At 52.8% G+C, this 24,096-nt stretch overlaps 1 protein-coding gene across 2 annotated transcripts in view; it reads left to right on the forward strand.

The window, feature by feature from the left end:
* The window catches only part of Sorcs2 (sortilin related VPS10 domain containing receptor 2), a 373,938-nt gene that overhangs the window by 219,778 nt on the left and 130,064 nt on the right, over positions 1-24,096 (forward strand). For both annotated transcript variants that reach the window (XM_050141233.1, XM_050141234.1), the window contains exon 3: positions 14,630-14,729. In XM_050141233.1, coding sequence (XP_049997190.1) covers positions 14,630-14,729 — 100 coding nt within the window. The remainder of the gene's footprint in view (positions 1-14,629; positions 14,730-24,096) is intronic.

The following is a 24,096-nucleotide window of genomic DNA, read 5'->3' on the forward strand; positions in this document are numbered from 1 at the left end:
CTGCCCAGCCTGTGTGCAAAGCTGCCTTTGAAAGCCAGGGGTAAAGCCTTGTCTTCATTGCTTTTCTGTTGCAGACAACTTCTAGAGGAAGAGTTTATTTGGGGCTCACGATTTCAGAGGGTTAGAGTCCAGGAACATCAAGGTGGCAGCAGGCAGGCATGGCCCTGGAGCAGTAGCTCAGCTCAGATCTTACATCGTGATCCATAAGCATGGGGGGTTGTCGGGGAGAGAGAGAGAGGACAGAAGGACAGAGGGAGGGATGGAAGTAGGTAGGATGCCATTTTCTTTTTCTTTCTTTCTTTTTTTTTAATATTTATTATGTATACAATGTTCTGTCTGTGTATATGCCTGAAGGTCAGAAGAGGGCACCAAACCTCATTACAGATGGTTGTGAGCCACCACGTGATTGCTGGGAATTGAACTCAGGACCTTTGGAAGAGCAGGCAATTCTCTTAACCACTGAGCCATCTCTCCAGCCCGTGGAAGTAAGTAGGAATGGAGGGAGAGACGGAGGGGGAGAGGGAAAGAGAGGGAGGGAGAGAGAACACTTTGGCAATGGAAATGGTATGAGCTTTTGAAACCTCAAAGGCCACCCCAAGTGACACACCTCCTCCAACAAGGCCACACACCTCCTAATCCTTCCCCAGATATTTGGATATATGAGCCTATGAGGGCCATTGTCAATCAAACCCCCTCAAGCCTGGAGAACCTAGAGCAGCAGGGACTGAGCAAGGGCTGGAAGTGCAGGTACCTTTGGCACTGGGGTTCTTCTGTACCACTTATGAAAGGCCCCAGCAGCCTTGAGCCCCATCTTCCTGTACCTATCCCTCAGACTAACTCACCCTTCTCTGTCCCACCTGCTGACATATACAAGTTGTCTTTGTCCCTGGAGCCCAAGCTTCAGACTTGAGATGGACGGTGGATGAGGAAAGACATCACGCTGAAGCTGTGGGTGGGGAACACACTGAGAGGAGACCCAGCTTCCACAGGCTGTATCCTGGAAGAGCCCTCTGGGACACTGGGCTCAACTGATGGTGGCCCTGGTTCAAGGCAGGAGGAAGGAGAGTCCATAGGCAATGTCAGGAGGACCCTAGTAGTCCCTATGTGCACCAAGGGCTTCCTCAGAATCTGTCAGGCACCTCCAAATGTGGGCTGGGCGTCACACTGAAAGGGATGGAGCACCTGGAAGAGGGGCCCTTCTGAGATGTGGCAGCCCAGTGTCAAGGTGACAACAGCAGCTGCAGCTGGCCATCAGGATGAAAATCGGGCCTCCTGTTGTGTACTGCCTGGGGCACGTTGCTGCTGGCATGATGTTTTCACACTGGGCTGTGGGCAAGTCAGCAGATGTCCGTGCACCCCAGTTTCCCTATGGATGAGGTGGGGTGTGCCACCTAGTACTGTGTGCTTGGCCTCTGTGCCTCTCCAGACTGAAGGAGGGTGTAGGTGTTTTCCATTTTTGCTCTCCTATCTAAGCCTGTCTCCACTGGGGAAATCCTCCCCCACCAAGGCACAATTAAATTTCCCAAATTAATTACGTACCTGACAGCAGGATTGGTGATTTCCTAATTCCCACTGTAATTACACGGCAGGAACAGTCACCCCGGTCTCCCTGGCGGGTGTGGGCTGTGCAGCAAGCCTGGCATTTGGTCTGAACCTGGCTGGGCTACACACTTGCAGGGGGCAGAGGGGGTAGGGGCTGGCTTCTGCTTACAGGCCTAACCCCTGTCATGCTGTCTGTCAGCTCTGTCTTACTAAAGTCACACGGGCCCAGGCAGGGAGCAAGTGGAGCTGTAATCATGAGACACTGTGAAGTGGCTAAGCTGGTGCTCTTTCGTAAACAGGACCATCAAAGTCAGGAGATGGTCCCTAGGCTGTGTATTGGGGCTCGGGGCATACCTGGGGAGGGCAGGAGAGCCTGATCATAGAAGATGTGTTTGCAAAGCCAGGACTGGAAGCAGAAGTTCAGATGCACAGCCAGGCCTCCTGCTTCTCTACCTAAGGGGATGGGTTCCTATGCTCAGAAACCAGCTAGAAACATGGGCAGCCAGCCTAATGCTCAGCAGTAATGCCCCCTGATGCGTGGCATCTCCATCTCTTCTGTACCAGTAGTCCAACGAGAGAAGAATATCATAAAATCATTAGGAGGTCAGTGACCCGGAGAAGTGGCACCGACTCAAACACGGTTTCCTTCCTTTGAGGAATATGGCTACTCCTACACCTCCCAGTGTGTTTATTGGCAAAGCTCTACTTTATGTTTAAAATTAAACAGCTGGAGCTGGAGAGATGTCATGGTGGTTAAGAGTATACTGCTCTTCCAGAGGATTTGAATTCGGTTCCCCATATCCGAGTAAGGCAGCCCACAACGGCCTCTAACTCTGGCTTCAAGGAGATCTGATGCCTCTGGCTTCTGTGAACTACTGTATTCATGTATGTGCATGTATGTGAGCATGCGTGCATACACACACACACACACACAACACACACACACCCCTGAGAGGATGTGGTAGCATCACATCCCCTCACGCAGCAGCCCGTGGTAACTGTTTTAACATCAATCAAATGCCAAACACCAAGTCCCTACAGGAAGTCCTCTGCCTCCTAGTTCCAGCACACAAATCAAAGAATTGACTTCATGGTGTGGACAAGACAGAGAGAGTCATGGGATAGAGAGGTGGTCTTGAGTTTTGAACAATGATGTTTCCTGCTGTAGCTGGAGTGGAGAGACCAGGAAGGTGGGGATGGTCCTGTAGTTCATGAGTCTGACCAACAACCAGGAACCGTATTCAGAACAGGCTGGGCTGTGCAGAGGGACGTGGCCCCTGTTAGGGACACTCTGGCACAGAAGAGACTCTTGTGTTTCCTTTCTCCCACCCGCAGTTTCCCCCAGAACCTTCCCTGATTAGAGCAACAAGAAATTGCCAAGAAGTTGCTGGAGAGGTGGTGGGTGGGGTTCTGTGCAGGGCAGGGAGAGGAGAAAGGGGAGTGTGCAGATAGGCTGTGCAGTCAGGATGAACGTGTTGTTCACGGAACACTTCTGAGTTTATTCTTTTGTGGCTGTTGCACTCTGGACAGATATGAGAGCTGCACTCTCCCTCAAGCCACACCCCAGCCTTCAAGTCTATTCTTGGCCATATGCCCCTCGCCCTAGAGGACATGGACACTGACGCCATTTTTCACATGAAAAACCTGAAGCTCTCAGAGTGACAGTGTGACAGGCCTGGCAGTAGTGGTAAAGGAGGATGCCATTGTAGGATGGCCCTAGGATGAAGGTTGGCACCAGCGAGCCTCCAACACCATCGGCATCCCAGGATTGCAGTGGGACATTTTCTGGCTCTGATCTCAGGCAGGCCCTGGTGGGAGAGCAGCTCAGAGCAGCCTTCATGAGGAACGAAATCAGCCCCTAACCACAATGCTGCCCTTCCAAGCCACAAGCCCTGGCAGGCAGTGCCACCATGGCTTCAGGGACCATGGAATTGCATCTCTCTCAAAACGCTCCTTTTTTAATTTTAATTGCCATGACAGGCATAATCCCGCTGATCTCCGTCCACCCTTGACGGTGGGTTTACTGTAATGAACTCTAAGTGTGCCACCTCTGATCTCTGAGGCTATTTATTTCCCGAGTTAGCATGGGTTCCCTATTGGAGGGCAGTCTGCTGTTGGCCTGGAAAGAGGGTTCCCATAGTGGCTCGCTTGTTTTCACAGACATTGCAACTCAGGGTCTTTCCTTTCCTTGGGGTCCCAGGAACAGGCAGATCTCCCTCTGCCATGTGTCCAGCACCCTGCCTGAGGAGAACCCTGCTGTTGGCCTCAGGATAGATGGCAACTCTGCCCTGCCTAGCTGCCCACAGCCCTCCTGCATAGCGTCCTCCTGCCTAACCCCTGCTAGCAAAGCGTGTGACTTCCCATTCCAAGACCAGCTAAGCTTAAAACATGGAGTGTGCAAAGTCTAGAGGGTGATGCAGCCAGGGTGTGTGTGTGTGTGTGTGTGTGTGCGCACGTGCCCTGTTCCATCCGCAGCATACCCAGGAGTGGCACTGGGGTGTGCAGTCCCACCTCAGGGCTTTACGGGTGATGATCTTCTGCCTTGATCCCCACAGGGACCCACCAACCCTCTAGACACTCTGATCTCTGCTCTGCGTCACCTCCCTGATAAGGGTTTTTCTAGTTTGAATCTTTGCTGTGACAAACACCACCACCCAAGCAACTCAGGGGAGGAAAGGCCACAGTCCAACACTGAGGAAAGTCGGGGAAGGAACTTGAAGCAGAAGCCACGGAGGAATGCTGCTTGCTGGCTTGCCTTCTGGTTTGCCCATAGACCCATGCTTAGCCAGCCTTCTATACAGTCCAGGACCATCTACCTAGGAAATGGTGCCGCTCAGTGTGCTGAGCCCTTCTGTGTCAATTTAAATGGAAACACAGAGGGCGGGGTGTCCCGTGGGCAGTCTCTGACTGGTGGTTCATTTCACTTGGTCCTCTTGGTGTCCCTGGGGGAAGGCATGGTTCACCTCATTCCACAGCAGAGGTCCTGAGGACCAGCAAGCTGAATGACCTGCTCAGGGTCCCTGTGGCTTCTGTAGGAGTGTGACACAGCCCTGGGGTGCTCACTGTCCTCCAGGAAGGGCCCGCTCTCTTCATGCTGTGGTGCTGACGGGCCTTGGGCCCCCCAGGAGCCCAGGAATGTGTGCAGACGGTGCTCTATGAGAAAGCAAGTGCGCTCTCAAATGAACAGGGCCACGGTCATCTCCTGCTTGTCTACAGCTGGACCTCAAAGGGAAAACCCGCACTCAGACCTCACGGCCTTCCCGGGGTGCTTCAACTCCCTGTGTGCGATCCTCGCTGTTGTATCTTCCCAGGGAATGCAAGTCCCCGTCTGTCTTCTCTGGGAAGTAAATTCTAGTCATGAATGGGGGCCGTGGGGATGGGGATGGAGTTCTTGGGCCCAGGAGCCTATGGTCAGTGTGTTCTCTTGCCTCTTGCGTCGTTGTCCTACTTTTCAGAAAGGTGACTGTGTGCTGGCTTCTGGCAGGTAATCACAAGCCTGGCCATTACTAGGAGACACTGGCATGGCCTTCCCTATCAAACCCAGAGAGATAAACACTGTATATTTCCAGCATACCAGATCAGGGTCAATGAAGACAATCTCTACCTGGCACAAGAGCTGCCCGAGTCATCACTAGGGTCACTGACACCTCCTCTTTGAGAATCCACAACAGATAGTGGCTCTGCCTCCTCCTGTGGGCTGGAAGGGGACATGGTCTCGGCCTGGGTTCCTGGAGGTGTGCCCAGCTTAGGTTGGCAAGAGCAGCTGTAGAAGTGGGAACCCCATGCAGGGTGACAGCCCGTGTGCCCGGTGAGCAGCAGTAGCTGGGTCCATGCCAGGAAGTGGAGCCAGGCGATTCCAGGGACAGGGGCCTCATTTGGCCTGGAGGGTGGCAGGGAAGTTCTGAAGGCTGCCAGGGGGCAGCGCCTTTGTCAAAGTCCCACCGTGCCATTGAAAACCTGAGGGGCACCACGGAGAGCTCAGGCCTCTTGTCCCCCAGAATCTAACTTCATCGTTGGTGACCAAGCAAGCAATGTCACCTCTCATGTGTATCCTCATCTGCATGGGAAGAGCACACTGTCGGGCCTCAGTCACAGAGGAGCTTGGGGAGGGGGCCACTGCCTGGAAGGTCTCAGCACGTGGTAGCTTCGAAGCTGGCCCTACTGTGTTATCGTGTGTCGTCACACTCTGCCCTTGCGGCTTTCCCCCTCAGCAGCTGGTTTCCTGCCTACCCCGTTCCTTCATTGCTGCTTTCCCAGGACAGCTTGCCTGCCTTGTCACGCCCCAGGATCATCCTCACTGGAACCCCTGAGAAATGTCTCCCATATGCTTGACCCTTTCTCTTAGCTCCTATGGCTCCTCTGCCAGGTCCCCAAGTCCCAGGTCCCCCATATGCCTGAGGCTTTTCTATATGCTCAGGTGATACCTTCCTTGAGCCTTTGGAAATGCCCACACTTTCTCTAGGTCCTGGTAACCCTGTGGTCCCCACCTTTGGCTATTGAGAGACCCTTACATTTCCCTCGGCTCCAGAGAGCCCCACACCTTGCCAGGGACCCTGGGATCTGCTCTCGGGCAGCATCTCCTCTTTGACTCAGCCTTGTGCATGTGCGGCCCTGGGGGCTTGCACGTCTGGCAGAAAGACAGTTGGTTCCACTGTGCGAGGGTCTTTGAGGCTCCTGCCTAGCTGAGTTTAACCTCTCTAGTGCTACCTGTGAGAAGGCCTGGGGCCTGCATGGAAGAGGGGCCTGGGCAGTAGCAGGCATTCCTGAGATCTTCCCACAGTGTGCGGTCATGCCCAGTGGTGCCTAATACCTTTTTGCCCACTGCTCCAGCCAAAGGCCTTAGCATAGGATATGATCAGAAAGTCTGTGGAATGGTTTCTTGCAAAAGATTAAGTTCTCAGTGTAAAGGAGGTTCCAGGGCCAGGAGCCAAATTGTCTGGGCCAAGTTCACAGCCACATTTCCATCCCAGGGTGCTAGTTGTACTACAAGCAGGGGTTTAAAGGAATCTGTGGTGTTGGTCAGCCCAGCCCTCTTCATTCCAAAACTGTCTGCCAGAAACCCTCACAGCACTTGGCACACTCAGGGCCATAGCAGATGTGGCAGAGGCCAAAGCCATATGTAGAAAGCCTGGTCTGGTGATTGGGCCCACAAGATGGACTACCCGCTGGGAGTTCAGGCTTATGAAAACTGGAGCCCCCTGTGTCCCCTGCATCCTCCTTCTAGCCCATATCAGCACTGGCTGAACTGCCCGAGGCTCAATATTGGACTAGGTATTGGACTAGGGGGAGCCCTGAGGCCACAGCAACTCTCCAGGCAATGGTGTGTTGCTCCCATGTTAAGGTGTCCACTGGTCAGCTGCTGGTACATTACCAGGTATCAGGATGCCTCTGCTGACTCTGCTGGGTGAAACATGGCATCAGGAAGGCTCTGGGGGTCTGGGGAGTCATGTCACACTTCAGTCCCAAGTTGAGACAAACCTGAAACTGATACCTGACTTCTGAGAGTCCTGAGGTTGCTATTCTTTGGACCACCAGGCTTCCTGTGCCTCAGTTTCCTCATCTACACATGGGCAGCCACAGCCATGTTTCAGTGCAATTTGGATGCCTCTGCAGTTCCTTCTTTCCATTGCACAGGGCTTGCTCATTGGGGGCGGGGCAAGTGGGGAGGTTGTGCTCTCTCCCTCAGACTTCAGATGCCCTTCCCATCAGGAGAGTCCAATGAAATGTTTTGTTGCTGTTTGGTTTGGTCTGGTTTTTGTTTCATGACGTTGCAGAAGCTAGAGGCACTCCGTGGAAACCACACTGCAAGCTTTGATCTTTCCCAGGCTGGCCATATGTAGGAGCCTCTCTGTCAACGCTGGGAAGCAAAGAGAAAAAACAATCAGGCTGCGGGGCTGGGCTGCCAGTATTCCCTGAATCCTTGCACTCAATGAGTTATATAAAACAGTCAACACTTCCTTATAGCGTGGGCTTTGTAGATGAGTTTTTGCCACTGAAAGTTAACGGGAGTGTGCTCAGCTTGTGTATTCCAGGAGTATTCGGCAGGCTAGACTATATTTGAATTTTTTACTTATGATACTTTCAATTTATGATTGAGTTGTGGGGCCATAGCTCACTGTGAGCAGAAAAATATGTTTGTTGGCATGCCTGGCCCCATCCTTCCTGCATCCTTTCCTGCCTCCTACCTCACTAGCTGACACCCTGTTCCCATTTCATACTCGGTCTCTTAAGCTACATCCCAGAACTTTTCTGAATGGCACCATTGTCCTTAAGATGCCCTCTATAGTAGTGACTCCCTGTCCCCAAGTGATCCTTGGAGGGCTAATTAGGATATCAGATTCTAGGGCAGTAGGAATCTAATTCCAAGGTTCCCTCTTGGCAGGTCTATAGAACTTCCAGACCCCTAAGCAACCAGTGGTCCATAGCCTGCCAGTACCGCACCTGTTCCTAATGTCACAGCCGATTTCCTGTCCTCTGAAGCAGGACAGAATCTTAGGACAGGCTTCTCCAGGAATCACATCTCCAACATACACCACCTCTGCCCAGAGACCAGGTTCAAGTCTGTGCTTGGGGGTGGGTCCCTCATACCTCCCCTACTTGGCGTCTGTTTCCTTGTACACAAAGTGCAGGTGTTGGAGCTTGTCTCCAGAGGGATGAGAGGTCGCCTGGAGGTACCCTGCAGGCTGCCACACGCAGACTCCTCATCATCATGGAGCATAAGGTGCACGCAGCCATCAGCACTTCGCTGAAGGTAGAGGACAGTTTGTTGAGTAGCAGTGGGACAGCCCTGGGCAGCATTGGCTTCTCTGGGATGCTGCCTCTGCTGCCATTCTCCACTTTCAGGATAGGTACGAGCATCCGTCCTGGACCCCCTCCATATACATATACGTATACGTATACATATACACCACACAAGTGCAGGCCCTGCCCTGGGACTTGCAGGTGGCCTCACTGGGAGGGCCCGGGAGAACTTGCCTGGAGGAAGTGTGCTTTTCTCATACCTGGGTGTGATTTTCAGGTTAGCAGTGGGAGCCGAGTGTGAAAACAGGGGCTCGTGGTGGGAGGGAGGGGGATGGAATGTGCCCCACCAGTGAAATAATTATAGAATATGAAAATGGCTTAATGAAATCATTTTTAAAAAGAGAATGTGTGCAAACACTCAGCAATTAAGCAGCAGATTCACAAATAGCAATTTTCCAACTGTGCTCGCCTTCCATGTTTCTACTTGCCCGGTTTTAGACCCTGGGTTTTTAATTTTTAATTTGAACGAATGAAGATTAGAATTATCTCCATGCTGCTGAAAATGGGGAAAAAAAGAAAAACCATGCAACCTTGCACAGTGTGGAAACTGAAAGCAAGGAAGTCACCTAAGAGTGTGTCCTGTTGTGGGGAGGGAAATACTTTGTGAGTACTAGTGTAACCTCCCAGCTCCTCCTTCACACCCTTTCTGAGGAACCAAACCCACTTAGTGTCAAGGCTGGTGCATAGACATAAATCCTGTCACAACCACCCCAGCCCTTTTGCAATGGCAAGCTTGACCAGAGAGGGAAGCCTGCTAGCCTAAGCTCACACAGCCTTCACATCTGGCACCCAGAACACCACCACAGAAGCCTGGCAAACACTGTCAGCTGTGTGTGTGGCTGTTGGACCTTTAGAGGTTCATGGTGACCTCACTGTCACTGGATCTGGCAGCCTTGACCCAGTGCTGGCTGAAGGGTCCCACCCTGATCTGCCCACACTGCTTGTTGGGCACCGAGGCAGCTTGTCTTCTAGTTCCCAGACTTATCTGAGGCTGTAAATGTCATTCCCTTTCTTTGCCTGCATTCAGGGTCCCCTAAGAGACAGTTCCAGCAAGCAGCTAAGCTGAGGTCCGTGTGGACACGCTGTGGCATCCCTTCCCTCCTTCTGTCCAGCCCACCCTGACCTGGGGCAGAGGCTGAGCCCAGGGCCACTCGTGCTGTGGCCTGTGGCCTTTACTCTCAGTGTCACTGCTTGGATGGCAGCTGAAGCATTCTGCATCACTGCTGACCCCTGGCTGCTGCCAGCAGACCTCAGCCAGCCTGGGGAGGGGTTGGAGGAGCTCCAGATACCCAGGTTCTGGACGGTGTTGTCCTCTCAGAGGCAGCACTGCCCTGTGCCTGCACATTCCCTGGCCCTTCAGAGGTCCCATGTCTGCCCAGAACCCCACTATATAGCTTTACCAACACAAGGTCTTTATGTTGCTCTAGACTTGTGGTTCAAATCTCATGTGAGGTCAGAAGTAGGTACTAGAAGGATATAGCCACAGCCCTGGAGACTAAGAGCCTGCAGGAGTGAATCTCCCTTGGACACCTGTCATCCTTGTTGGGTGTATCTGTTTGCTTGAGAAGCGGATGCCCATGGGAATGGTGAGGGTGGGCATGGACAGAACTGCCCACTGGGAAGGCACATCCAGGACAACCTCCCGTAACCGACTTTATGAGGACCCATCCAACTGGTGCTTTGCTGGAGACTCAGGGCTAGGGCCAGATGACAGTCGCTGAAAGGTGTGAGGTACCTGCAGGTTTGATACATCAGTCACAGCTTCTGCTCTTCTGGGACCTCAGAGGCCGCCAACTCCAGCCCTGAGTGTCTCAGAGGAGAACGATGCTGACCCCCCAGCAGCTCGGAGCAGTGGGGACTGAGCCCAGGGTGCGACTCCTCCCCAGGATGGGTGAGGAGAAGGTGAGAGAGGGGTCAGAAGGAGGTAGCCCAGAGCCCAGGGTCACTCCTAACTTGATCCCAGCTCCAGCCTGGCCCTGTCCATAGCAAGGGCTGTCCTGACTCCCAGCTCAGCCTTCTTGAGAGGCACCTTCCTGACCAGTGTCACTTGGCTCCCATGTCACCTGTGTTCCCTCTATCTGTGTTCATATTCCAAACCCTAGTCCAGTTCAAGTCACCGTCGAACTGTCCCTCCTGATTCCAACTGTAGTCCTTCTAACGCAGCAACATAGTGGCAATGAAAAACCCTGTGTGGTTCGTGCTACCCCCAGGCACCATCTAAGTGGACCCCCACATAGTCACTCAGCTGGCCTGCTGGGACGGAGCTTTCCAGGTGAGGACTCAGCCCTCACAGGCCCAGCCCCTTTCTCGGAGGCACTCCTGATGTCACCTATGTCCAGACATGAAGTCCCGACCTGACATGTTAGGAATAGGGACCATGTGCATTGTACAGAAGGCTCTGGTGGTCACATACAAAGAGAAAGGACATAGTGACAATGATGTGGAGGAAATCTAAGCATAAGGATGAGAGAAAGAAGGAAGGCTCCTGCTGAGGGACTCTGGCCACGGAACATTCTAGGAGATGCAAACTGGCAATCATGAAAAGATTGGTGCTGCTGCAGGACCAGAGGCAGCTGGGTAGGAGGGTGAGACTGGGGGGTGTTTAGGGCAATGGAGAGACTCTGTTCTGCCTGATGCCACAGTGGTGGATACCTGTCATGTTAAGTCTGTTGGGCCAGCAGACCCTCATCAGGACAAGGACAATGGCATCTGTGTTGGCTCATTCTTGGGACAAATGTGTCCTCCATGGCAGGGAGGGTAGTGGCAGAGAGGGTGGAGCCAAGGGCATGGGCAAACTGAGCTTACCTCATAGTTTTGTGGCGATCTGGAACCTGCAATAAAATGAAGTCTATTAACTAAAACTAGGAGTAGGTGAAATTAATTTCAGTGATGATTTTAATTAACTCAATATATCCAGAATATTAGTATGTCAATATGTAATCTACATAAAACTGACAATGAGGTATTTTACATTCTTTCTGGGCCCTGAGCCTTTGCAATCAGCGTTTCGAAGTGTTTTTGCCTTTTGGCCAGATGGACCGCATTCCAAGTGCTGTGGCCTCAAGTGGCCAGTGGGTGTTGCATTGTAAAGTGGATCCAGCCCTTGCTGCCCCTCCCGTACTCCACTCTGGTTGCTCCAGACCTGTCAGCTCCCCAGAGCCCATTCCTGCCCATCAGCTGGGGCAGCTGGGGACTGTGGGTGTCCTTGTTAACATGGCCTCAGCATTTTCCAGGTCCCTTGGACCTTCAGCTCCATTGCTGCCTCCTTGTCTCTCCCACCCAACTCTTCATTTTTCTGCCTGACTCTTCCACCCTCTCCTCTACCTCTGACTCAGGGTATCTCTCTGTGTCTCTGCCCTGTCTGTCTCTCTGTCCCTCCTAGTCTGTCTCAGTGTCTTCTCTTTTCTCCCTGTCTCAGTCTCTTTCTCTCCCCCGTTGATCCCTGTCTGTCTGTCAATATTTCCCTCCCTTATACATGTGTCTCTGTCTCTGCTCCCCTGTCCCTTTGGAATACCCCATCTGTGTCCTGTGGCTGCTGCACAATGTTAAGGAACTGAACAGGACCCCTCCACAGTTCTGGAAGTTCCATCCCCGAGAAAAGGAGGCATCTTGGGGCTAGTTACTTTGGGGGAGCTAATGAGGGAGTCTTTTTCCATTTCCTTCAGCTCCTAGGGGCTGTAGTCCTCCCGCCATTGCTTCTGTCTCCATGTGACCCCTCCAGTATGGCCTTGGCTTAACTTGATGACATTTGTGAGATCTGTTTCACTCATGGTTTTGGTCGATGTGTTGTCAAAACTACTGGCCAAACAGGGGCAGGTGCTTTTTTCCAGGCAGGCCCAGTCTCCTCCTCTTCTCTCAGATCTCTGTGTGTCATTTTGTCCATGCCTGTCTATGGCCCAGTGGTCCCACCACTCCTGGGTCTCCCTGGTTTCTGCACTGCTGTGCCTCTTCCGGTGTGGTTGCATTTTGCCACTTTCCTTCTCATGTGCTTCCCTCCCTCCCTTGGCAAGTGTCCAGTGGTGGTCATTGGATGCTACTCTCCGAGGCTAGCCCACAACCACAGGTGTCCTAGACCACAGTGGTGGTCATTGGATGCTACTCTCCGAGGCTGTCCCACAACCACAGGTGTCCTGGACCATGGTGGTGGTCATTGGATGCTACTCTCCGAGGCTAGCCCACAACCACAGGTGTCCTGGAGTTCTCAGCTTCGGGCAGCTTCTGTAGTTAGGAGGATAGAAAAGAAGCTGGACTGGTTGGACCGGGGCTGAGGCAGTGGGTAGCAGCAGGGAAGGGGTGGGCTGTGAGGGGCTGGGGGGGGGGGGACAGGCTCAGGTCTTGGAAAGGGCAGCCAGGGAAGATCCAGCTGCATTAGGCTGCCTGCTCTTAGCTTATAAACAACCGTTGTTTCTACAGGGGCTCTGGGCCGTGTGGATCGATTTCTGCTAATGGGGCCTCTCACTTCCCCTCACCAATGAAAATCAATTCTCTGCGGTTTGGAGAGCAAATGTGCCTGATTAGACAGCAGGCGCACGGTGGCATCTTTGTTCTCTTGCCCCAGTCCTCCTAGGGAGGCAGGAAGAAGCCAGACCCCAGATGGTCCCCAGGGACCCTACCCTGATGGGCAATCCTGAGAGTCCGAGGATGGGGACTGGGCTGCCTCTCCTGTTGGCCTAAGGGACCTTGTGACCCTGAGGTTTATAAAGGACATTGGGGACCTGTGGCAACCAAGCCAGTGATGGGGCGGGGGTGGGGGAGGAGCGAGCTCTACAGGAACAGTGAGCACAGACCGGTGGGGGATTGAACGCTTCCAGTGGGTGGAATATTTATACTAAAGGGGCTCAGGATCTCATTTGAGCCCCTGAACAAGAAGCCCTGGCCTCCTCTAGCCTTCTTGCAGTCCAAGAGGAGGGCAGATGCTGCTGAGGCCACACAGCAAGTACAGGAGGCAGGCAGCACCACAGACAGGAGTCAAGCCCAGGCATCACGTGATGCTGAGTTTTTAGGCAGAAGCATTGACCAAAGCCAGAGCCCCTACCCAGCCCAACTCCCCCAGTGCACTCAACACAGTCTGCAGTTCCCACATGTTTTAGGTGAATCTTTATTATTTTTAATCTGTGTGTAGGTGTGTATCTGTGTGTGGGTATGTGCTCATGTGTGCAGATGCCCCAGGAAGACAGAAGCCTCGGATCCCCCAGAGCTAGAGTTACATACGGGAGCTGCGAACTGAACGCAGATCCTCTGGAAGAGCAGCAAGTGCTCTTAGCTGCTGAGCCGTCTCTCCAGCCCCAGTTCCCACATGTTTTAATGGGTTGTCATAGGAAGCCATTGTGGCTTACACTTCAGTGCAGAGGTGGTTCTATGGTCTGATGTGTCCACAAATAACAGCACAAGCCTTAGTATCTCTCCCTCCTGTTTTCAGTGGCCTTGGGGCTTCAGTGCTCAGGGAGCTTTTGGGACTTTCCGCCGGCTTCCCCTCACTCTGAGACGGAGGAACGGGGACAGGAGGAACTTAATAGAGGTGGTGTGGAGTAGCTCACTGGGACAGCTCCTGGTGGCACAGATCCTGGGATCTGATTCCCAGCAGGTACCGAGCTAGTCCCTGCTGTCCTGTGGTCCTATGCTCAAAGCGGGGGGTCAGCCTGAGCCTGGATGCTCCTGGTGGAGCTGAGCATTCAGAGAAGGCAATGGAGGAACAGATGAAAGCATCGGGGTCTCAGCTCAGTCAGTGACTGTGCCGAACGGGCTGTGACCTGGCGTCAGATGGGCCAGTGTTTGAACCCCAAGTCTGCTGCTTATCAGCTGAGTGGTCCCTCATGCAGGACACTGTCCCCTTGGTGCCTACCACTCATCTTCAGGGTTTTGTGGAGCATCGTAGAGACGGAAGGATCAAGAAGTTCTGACTTCTGTGTTGGGTGGCAGTGGCTCAGGCCTTTAATCCCAGCACTCAGGAGGCAGAGTCAGGCGAAACTGAGTTCAAGGCCAACCTGGCCTACAAAGTGAGTTCTAGGACAGCCAGGGCTACACATAGAAACCCTGTCTCTATCCCTCCACCCCCGCCAAAAAAAAATGAAGTTCTGACTTCTGGTTCTCACTCCAGACCTGGGCTGTAGACCTGAGCAAACCTGATGTGTTCAGGGGAGCCAGGCTCCTCACTTGCACATGGAGTGGGGACATGATTCCCCTGGGAGGATGGAGAGGACAGCTCTGCCGGTGCTGGCACACCATGGTGCTGGAAAGCCTTCTCCTGGGGGGACACGTGTTGACAATTGTCTTTCTGTTCCCATAGGTCCTCAGATTTTGGGACAACCTACACCAAGCTTACTCTCCAGCCTGGTGTCACCACTGTCATTGACAACTTCTATATTTGCCCAGCCAACAAGAGAAAGGTACGTACATACCATCACCGGGTGGCCAACCCTTGGCATCTGGCTCTACATGACTACCTGTTACGCTGGTCTGGTTCTGTTTTGGGATCGGGGTCTAGCATGAGACACTTGTCCTTCAACTCTCGTTCCTTTGGTTCATTTTGATGAGTGTATTTGAAGCCATCAGCTGGGCCTTTGGAGGAGAGCCTGCCTTCTGAACTAGGGCACATTCATCTTCTCCTGTCCTGGAGGCAACCTCCAGCAAGCAGGCAGAGAGGAGAACCAGCAAGCTGGCTGCTGAATCAGATCTATCTGGCTCAGAGTCCTGGCGGCAGCTCTGAGGCCTTTCTCAAGGATGGCATCTCTCCGGGGCTGGTTTGGTTCCATCTCAGAGCGTTGCTTGCTGACTCTTGGTCTTAGTTTCTAGTTCCTTCTTCCTGTTTAGATGTAGAAGAGGGAAGAACACGGGCAAACCCTCCTGCATGTGTTCGGCTATATCTTGGCCCACCTGGAGACCCTAGTATGAAGTCAGAATGCTGGACTCAATCTAGAGAAGCAGTCTCAGGAGGTGACTCAGACAGAGAAGAATTCAAATCCTAATTCACTTCTCTGTGCTTTAGTGTCCCTGTAGAGAAATGGGTGTAGCCCGCATCTCACACAGAGACTAGTGAGTCCTGCATAGCGCTCCCCACAAGATCGGTATCTGGGTCCCAGAGGTACTTGGTTGGTGGTAAAAGAGAAAACCCAGCAGTTTGCTACTGAACACAGGCCGAGCTGCTCCCAACTTGAAGGCCAAGGCTCCTAAGATGAGAGGGGAAGGAAATGGAGTTTATTGAAGGCCTTTCCTTGAGAAGACAGGGTGCGCCCATCCTCAGATTTCCATGTTGGGAGACTCACACATACAGGTCAGCTTTTATAGGGAGGGGGAGAGATGCATGGGCAATGGGCATGAAGATCACATGCTGGGTAGTACCTTCACCCATCCCATGGCTGTCATGCTGTGTCCACTCTCGGTGCCCCCACCCCACATTCTGACCAGACTTTGCCATCAACCCTGGCCTCCTACAGTGCTTGTGTTCTTTGTGTTAGTGGGTATGCAGATTAAGGCGTAAGGAGGTCCTACTCCTGCAGGTCACCAGATGTTTCAGGTTCTAAAATCTAAAGAAGTGGCATTTAGAAAGTCACCTACTAGTCACATAGCCATGACTTTCTATTTGTTTGATGCTGGACAAAAGGAGGGGAAAAACCAATTCTGCCAAGAGCCAACCCCAGAGGTGCATCCCTGTTAGCGCCTGGGGCCTGTGTTGAGCATCCCACAGAGGGCGTGGAAACCCAGCTGGCGCTGCTGCAGGAATGTGCCGTGTACTCTGGTGGCTGTAGTTCCTGCAGGGATTCCGGGACTCAGAGAGACCGTGGAGCCTGACCTGAGCAGGGCCCACTGCAGGTCGGGTATGTGGGGGGACCGGAGCCTGCAGAGTGCCGCAATGGGGCTGCAGAGGAACTCAGCTGTTTACTTTTTGTAAGATTTAGGTTTAATTTTTGATTCTGTGTACAAGCTTTTTGTAAGATTTAGGTTTAATTTTTGATTCTGTGTACAAGTTTTTACCTGCTTGTATATACATGTGCCATGTGTGTGTGCCTGGTATCCATGAAGGTGACATCAGATCCCTTGGGGCTGTAGTTATGGGTGATGAGGAGCCGCCATGTGAGTGCTCAGAACTGGACTCAGGTCTTCTTCAAGAGGAGCTCCTGACTGCAGCCCCCGCCATGCTTTTGAATGGGGTGCCAACTTCCCTGCTAGAGCAGGTCGTCTGGCTTTGGATCTTCCTCTCCTTGACTTCTCTCCTGTGAAAGCTTCCTCCTGGACAGGATGGGAGTAGATTTGGGAAGGCTACTGCCGAAGACCAAGGGACTCTTGCCTTGGGGCGTTGGCAGATAAGGAGGAGGAGGGTGGGTTGGTTTTAGCTTTCCCTGACTCTTCTTAGACCCCTCCCTCATGCCTCATATGGGCAATCTCGCTCCATCCGCAACTCTCCCAACAGTGAGGCATTGCTATTGCAGTTCCCAGGGTAGAGATCTGGAAGGGAAGGTCAGAGTCACCTCACCACACACCTCCTAGTAGGAGACCTGCGTCTGAAACAGCTTCTCGTGTCTAAGCTAAGGGGACAGGATGTTGTCCACACTCAGGGCAGCTGTGGGGGCCTCTACCAGTCAGGAACCCCAAGTGCATGGAAGGATCAGGAAAGACCCTTTGTCTCCCTGTCTGCCGCGTGTCCTTCCTGCCGTAGTGGTGATGGTTTGTGTGACAGAAATGACCTTTGAAAGTAGATGTTGAAGGCCAGACTCAGTGAACAAATAGTGCCATGTTCCCATTGCTAGAGCAATTCCCAAGTCATAAGGGTTCAGCCAGCGTTGGTACCAAGGTGGTAAGAAGTTTACAGAGCAGCCTGCAGGCTGTGTCCGTATATGAAAGGAAGAGGGCAGGAGCAGCCAAGATAGTAAGAACCAAGAGAGCCATGAGGGTAGGGCAGGCTTCCCAGGGAGGTTGGTGACGGGGGAGCAGTGAGGTCAGGCCTGAGGTTCCTTCTTGGACTGGGACCACAACCTTGACCCCTCCAAGCCTTGGTGACGGTGCATACAACAGAAAGCCGCGATGTATGGACTATGGGCTCAGTAGAGAGTTCTGGAAAGGGCTTCCTGTGCAGTCTGGTTCACATTCAGAATTTTTGGCTTCTGCAGCCACCGAGATAGGGCAGTGAGACATTTGCAGTTTCAAAAGGACACAACAATCAGCCCTGCTAGGGATGTGTGGTTTGAACACTCCCTGCATCCATGCTGACTCAGCCTAGCCCAGCCCAATTCAGTTCCATGTTGCCAGGGGGCAAGAAAATGGCAAGTCTTTGCCTTATTCCAGGCTCAGTCTGCTGGCTGTTGGCTTGTGCTATCTGATGTATCCTGGTTCACCTCTGGGCCCCATTTTCCCCATGTGTAAGTGAGGACTGCAAACTGAAGGTTGTACAAAGCCCCATGAGTCCGTTCTCCTGGCCTCTGCTGGCCTCTCAGAAACCCATGCACGGGCAGAGCACTCCCTGGGAAAGCCATCCCAACTCGGCTCTGTCCACACCTCAGCCATCTACGACCTCTACAGGAGGCAGCTGGGTCTCCATGCTCCTCCTTGTAGGCTCCGGCAGTTCACTCATAGATCAGGCAAAGGTCTGACTGGACACCGATCTGAACCCTGGTGCTGGGGACGGAAATGCTTTGCTCAGGCCAGATACAGGCTGAGGGCCTTATGTGACCCCATCCTTTGCTGGATCTAGGAAGCTTTGTGGATAGCTAGAACCTTCTAGAACCTTTGAGAGCCCAGTGGGGCCTGAGAAAGCCTGGAGCCCATGCAGCATGTCTGTGAGAAGATTAAAAAAGAAACCAAAGTGGATGCCCTATCTGCCCCTGCCCCTGCCCCCACATTAACTGTGATGTGGGGTAGTAAGGCCCTCTCTGGCAGGGCCCCTGTGTGAGGCACTCCCTGTTGTAGGGTAATGGATAGCTTTGCTGCAAAGTGGGAATCTGATTAGGAAGCTATTTCGTAGCAATTACAGACAGAGCGGTTCCTTTTTGGCTTCTTGCGAGACCACTTTGTGAGCTGTCTTCAAAACGAGCTCTCTGTGATTTTTGTCTTGCCTATAGTATAATCAGAGTGTGGCCCCAGGCATGACTTTCTGCCACCTCAGACATAACTCAGGCCTGTGACTCTCCCTTCCGAGCTGCCATGGTTCTCACACGGGCTTTATGTGGCAAACGCATCTCCGAATGGTCCCCAAGAGTGCTGGAACATGGAGAGCTGTGAAGGTCTGGTCCTGAGGAGATGCCTACTGAGAAAGGCTTTTAAGTGTCATGTTTTGCATTAAAAATTCATGGGGACTGTCATCATGTACAAGGTATCTATGTTGGATTAGATGCTGAAATCTCACACATACCTTGTCACCAAGAAAACCCTTGAGGAACGGATGGCCTGAGAGAATGCTGATTCCCGGGCCCCCTGTCCACTCCACTGAGGCCCTCCCTGTGACTTGTGGCCAGAGTATGACAGTCTTTCTTCACTCATCCCCTTCCCCCACTACCCCCCAACCCACTGTGAGGCTCATGAGAAGCCACCTGCCAGCCTTACAAGGTAGGGAACAAGTGGTTCAAACCACAACCCTGCATCTGAGAAGCTGGCTTCATTGCCAAGAGCCAGTACCTGCATTTTGCAGGCAAGCCAGTGGTGACAGGGAAGGCAAGGTCCCCAGGACTCAGTTGCCAGACAGGCTGCTGTGTGCAACCTTGCATGCATGTGTCCTGGCAGACCCTCTGGGTGAGGGTTCCTGCAGTCTTATGTTTTACAGGGGAGAGGGAGAGGCCCAGGTGGGTGAACAGACTTCCATGAGTTCTCACAAGTGGGTCAAGAGTGCCTCAGCCCCAGGTGCCCCTCAGGCTTCATCCCCATAGGAGCCCAAACAGCAGGAGGAGAGCCGTGCAGAGATCCAGAACCAGAGCTACATATTAGCCACTGACAGCAGCTTGGATCCCAGGTCTGTGGGTCTCCTGGGATGATGTCACAAGGGGTCTTCCAGCTCTATTGATCGTCAGCTATGCCCCTGCCTGTGGATTCCTCTGGACCCTTTTGAACTGTGTGATGTTTTTGCTGGACTGCGTGTGTAGGTCTGCCTGCCGCCTTTACGGGTTCTCCCCACACTGCTAGCTTCTTTGCCAGTCTGTCTTTCCTCTCTCCCCATCTTCCCCTAAGCTATCGTGAGTCCACAGTGCTGAGCCCAGCTCTGCCTTGTTCCTGCTCCACCACAGCAGAAGCCTCATCTCTGCCCAGCTCACAGAGGCCCTCGTGGTAATACAGGTTCTCCTCTCCTTTCTTCTCTGGTGTGGGCCAGAGCAGTGTGTAATCTAAGATCAGCTCCGGCTCCATGGCTATGGCAGTGCAGGCTTAGTTCTGTGCTTGGAGAATACCAAGGACAGCCCAACCCCTCCAGCCACTCCAATACAGTCAGAACACAACAACCTGGTGGCTCTCTCTGACAGTGTGGAGGGTTTGAGGATCCCAGATCTGATCTCAGTCCAGACTTAACTCAGATTGTCCCAGCAGTAGGTGGGTCCTTTTTCCTTCCCACACTAAAGTACGTGCCCAGCTGTGCTGTCTGCTGCTTTGAGGTCGGTCCTTCTGAGGGTCCTACTTTCTGCCTTGGGCCTAACGTCTGATCAAGAATGTAGCCCAAGGCAGGAAGGCCGGAAGGATGGGAGGATAGGCTTTTTGAGGGCTTGGATCCCAGGCTCTGTGCTTCCTAGCCCTCAACTTCTGCTTACAGGCTACCACATGTGGATCATGATATTATCTCATCTCTAGTGACCCATCCTCCTGGGATGCTTTAAGATTCTGAGTCTGCGTGTGTAACTCAGAAGGGGTCAAGTCCCTACTGTGCATCCTGTCTCCCCATGGCTGACATGGGGCTGAAACTTTAGCCATCCTCTGTGTCACCAGCAGAACAACTGACTCCCTGTGGACCAGAAATGATCTGAGATGCACATTTAACTTCATGTGCATGTTTAGACTGGGCTTTGGCAATCCTGGTACATGATAGCTGTGTCTTTTCATGACGTAGACGATGACCCTGCCGCGGCATACTTATATATGGCTTGGCAGCCAGAACTCATACTCAATATGTCTCACCATGTATCTGGAGCATAAAAAGCTGTGTGTGTGTGTGTGTGTGTGTGTGTGTGTGTGTGTGCGTATGTGTGTGTGCGCACATATATGCATGTTGGGGGGTCTCAAGCAGCCCTCAAGTTTTGTGCTTCCTAATGAGCAGGTGGGATGATCATTTTCCCTGGGGAAATGGCTGTGTGGGTCTCAGGGAGCACTGAGAGACCTCAGTGTTGCTGTACATCTGCAAATCAAGGTCATTCCCCATGATATGCTCCATTAAGATAGTCATGAAGAGCAGATCCCTGCCTCCAGGGCTCCCTGGCAGCCCATACAGGGCACCTCCCCATCACCTTTCTGCTCCTATTCCTGACGGAGTCACCACCGTCTTCCAGGCTTGTCTGTGCTCTCATCTGCAGCATTCCTTCCCTGGTCCACAGCTGGATCAGAGACCAGAGGCCACATCTGTATCCTGGACTGGAGGAGTGGCAGAGTGGCAGGGTGACAGGGGTAAAGGAGCAGGAAGGGACAACTTCTCAGTGAGGCATCCTGGCATGGTGCCTGGGTATGAACCCATGATGTATTGACAGAATCCACAGTGACTGTGCACAAGAGAAAAGGGTAGCCGGGCAACGTGAGAGCAGACATGTCCTCTTTGATCCCGGTGTTCTAAACTGAGTGTCCAGAGACACCAGCAGTGTGGCAGGGCCCCTGGATGCCATACTTGGAGCCATGTGCCTATGGTGATTTGCCAGCCCTTGCCTGTCCCTGCGGAGGATGCCCTGACCCCTCCATACTGAAGGTGAGGAATTGCCTTGGCAGAGATGCAGCCTAGGAGCTGCTATCAGGCCTTGAGATAGAAGTTAGAAAAGAAACGCAACAAAAAAGGTATAAAAGTCCTTCAAAGGGATGACTTATGATCAGAGTAAGGCTGTGGGGGGGGTGTCATGGACACCATAGTGGGACAGGCCCAGAGAAGAGCCTTCAGAGAAACCCCCCAAACAAGGGATATCTGACTTTTCTAAGTTTGGGGGAAGCTGGTGGAAAGTTTTGCGCTGTTGTGATTTAGCTGGGGCCAAGCCTGTGTGACAGAGGAGCACAGAGGTGCCAGGTACTGGGCAGGCCCATTAATTACTATCTGTAAAAACTATAACACTGCATGGCTTCTTAATTTTCTGTTACAGAGAGAGAAAGCGAGAGAAAGAGGGGGGGTTCTTAGAGCCACTGGCATCTTAAAGAGGCAGTTTCATGGTCTGTCGGCTTGGTCATGGCAGCCCCTGATGCTGACAAAGCCAGGCAGCTCGGTCCTCAGAACGATGATCAGTACTGCTGGTGTTCAGATCTGCAGCCAGAGACTGGGGCTCACAAAGCTTAGTGGGCTGATGAAGGTTTGCCATCTGGGATCTGGTGTCCCCCCCCCCACCCTTGCGCATGGTCAATACCCTTCTTCTACCCCACCCTTCTGACAGCCTAGGGTGGATGGGAGCAGGCACTGCTGGGTCATGAGACCTAGTCTAGCATCCCTCCTCATCCCGTGGGTCAGGACTGTCATAAGCATAGGGAGACTGAACCCCTTTCTATGGGAATGTGGCCAGCAAGGACACAGTGACTAGAGGTCCCAGTGCCTTACTTTGTACAGTCAGAGTTTGAGGGTTGTGGAGGTCAGATTCAAGAACAGATAATACCACAGACTCGGGAAGCTTCTGCATGGGGGAATGAAGGGATCTTGCAACTGGTGTGGTTTTTATGGAAGTCCTTTGATTGGAGTATAGGACTGGAGAGGCAGCAAGAACCAGGAAGAGGCAACTATTTATCCAACTACCCATTCATCCATCTTTCTGTCTGTCCATCTGTCTATCCACTCACTGAGCCAGTGTCCATCCCATTACCAATGGTGCTGCCTCTGATCCCTGTGAGTCTGACCTTGGTGAACAGGAACATGACTAAGAGGGCCCTGGCTCAAGTGATGTCCTGTCAAAGAGGGGATGCCAATCCCTGACATGAGGTGCCTTTGAGGAGGTAACTTGAAGGCCCCAGAATGAAACTCGGAGAGTCCACCACCCAGAGTGCCTGGGAAATGGGGGAAAGAACTGTGTGTGCTCACTTCTGGGCCCGTTTTCTGGGTGGGCTCCCTGGGGGTACCAGCCCGGGATAAGCCTCTTCAGATCTTTCCCCATTTGATCCTGAGCTCTGTCAAGCCTTAGCATCAAAGAGGAGGCAGTGGCCCCGGTGTGACTCCCCTGCTGTAGGGAGCAGGATTAGCGTGGATCTGAACACTCCAGCTCTCTGAACAAAACTGGGACCCCTGGGTCATCCCTGTTGGCCTCTGGCCTCTCTGGACTTGTTTCATGAGAAGGTTCAAGCTTGCAGAGCCTTTTTCTTCCAGAATGGTGGAGGGCCAGTGAGAGAAGTCAGAGCACAGGACCCTGGTGAGAGTTCTATCAATCTTCCCTGCCAAATGACAAGGCCCAGTATCCACACACACACACACGCACGCACACACACACACACACACACACACACACACACACACCTCCCCCTATAGCCAGTCACCTCTCCTGTCCAAGGAACACCAACTCAGTGGGCTCCCTATATACAAAGATTTTGTTTCAGAAACAGTGAACCCCTTGCAGTGCCAGCCTAATGCATAAGGAATTACGCCATCTGAAAGCCGTTGGGATACTACTGGAGAGAGGCCAAGAGCCCAGGCTTCTCGGAGATACCTCCAGGGCCTTTCACCTCGGGAGCTGGTCCAAGGCAGATAAGACTCAATTCCGTCTCTGAAGATGCATAGACTCTCATACCCCAGAGTGAGGATGAGCAGATTGAAAATGGCCTCAGGACAGCCACTCCTGCCACAGTACACCCTCTTCTTCTTTCTCAAGGACTCCACGGCCAGGAGAACCTGCTGTGTGACAGGAGCTCGGGTCAGCATGGTGACTCCTTGTGTTTCTCATGACTACAGGGAGTACTGAGACCTCAGGAGGACCCAGCAATGACAGAGGCCACACACACAGACAATGCAATATCCTCGAGATACTAAGCAGGGCCACGTTGTCAGGCTCCTAGGGGACTAGTGGCTGCCCAAGGTCCCTGGCCAGTAAGAATTGGGAACTGGATGGATTTGCGTTCATGTGCTCTGGAGCCCAAACGCTTCTTTCTCCATAGCCTCGAATGACAGTCATTTTGTACTTGGATGCCCTGTCTTTGGAGCCGGACCTCTTCCACGCCACCCATGTATACTGAAGGCTTTGTGACACTGTCACCAGGGACAGACCTCTGCTAGCTCGAGTTGTCACTTGGTACCATAGACTCACTGAAATAAACAGCAATACCCGTTTACTTCCTGTCTTAGAGGCTGCACATCCGAGATCCAGTGCCAGCATGGATAGCTTCTGGGGTCAGTTCTCTTAGATTGCAGGCCCCATTGTCTGTGTCCTCACATAGGAAAAGGCATGTCCAGATTTCGGCCTCTTCTCATAAGGAAGGATCCTGGTGTCTTTTATGGTGGCTGCAATCCCATGTCCTAGTTACCTTGCAAAGGCTCACACTCCAGATGCCATCACCTAGGGTCAGGGGTCCGGGATGTGACAGCCGGGGAAGAGCTTTCTTTCAATACCCTGAAGGCTGCTAGGTCCTCTCTCTCTCCTCCCTCATGACCATGGAGATAAGATGTCACCATTTCAGTGGTGGCTC

Source organism: Alexandromys fortis, unplaced genomic scaffold (genome assembly GCF_014885135.2).
Source record: "Alexandromys fortis isolate MF-2015 unplaced genomic scaffold, M_Fortis_MF-2015_v1.1 scaffold_7, whole genome shotgun sequence".
NCBI classification, from domain to species: domain Eukaryota; kingdom Metazoa; phylum Chordata; class Mammalia; order Rodentia; family Cricetidae; genus Alexandromys; species Alexandromys fortis.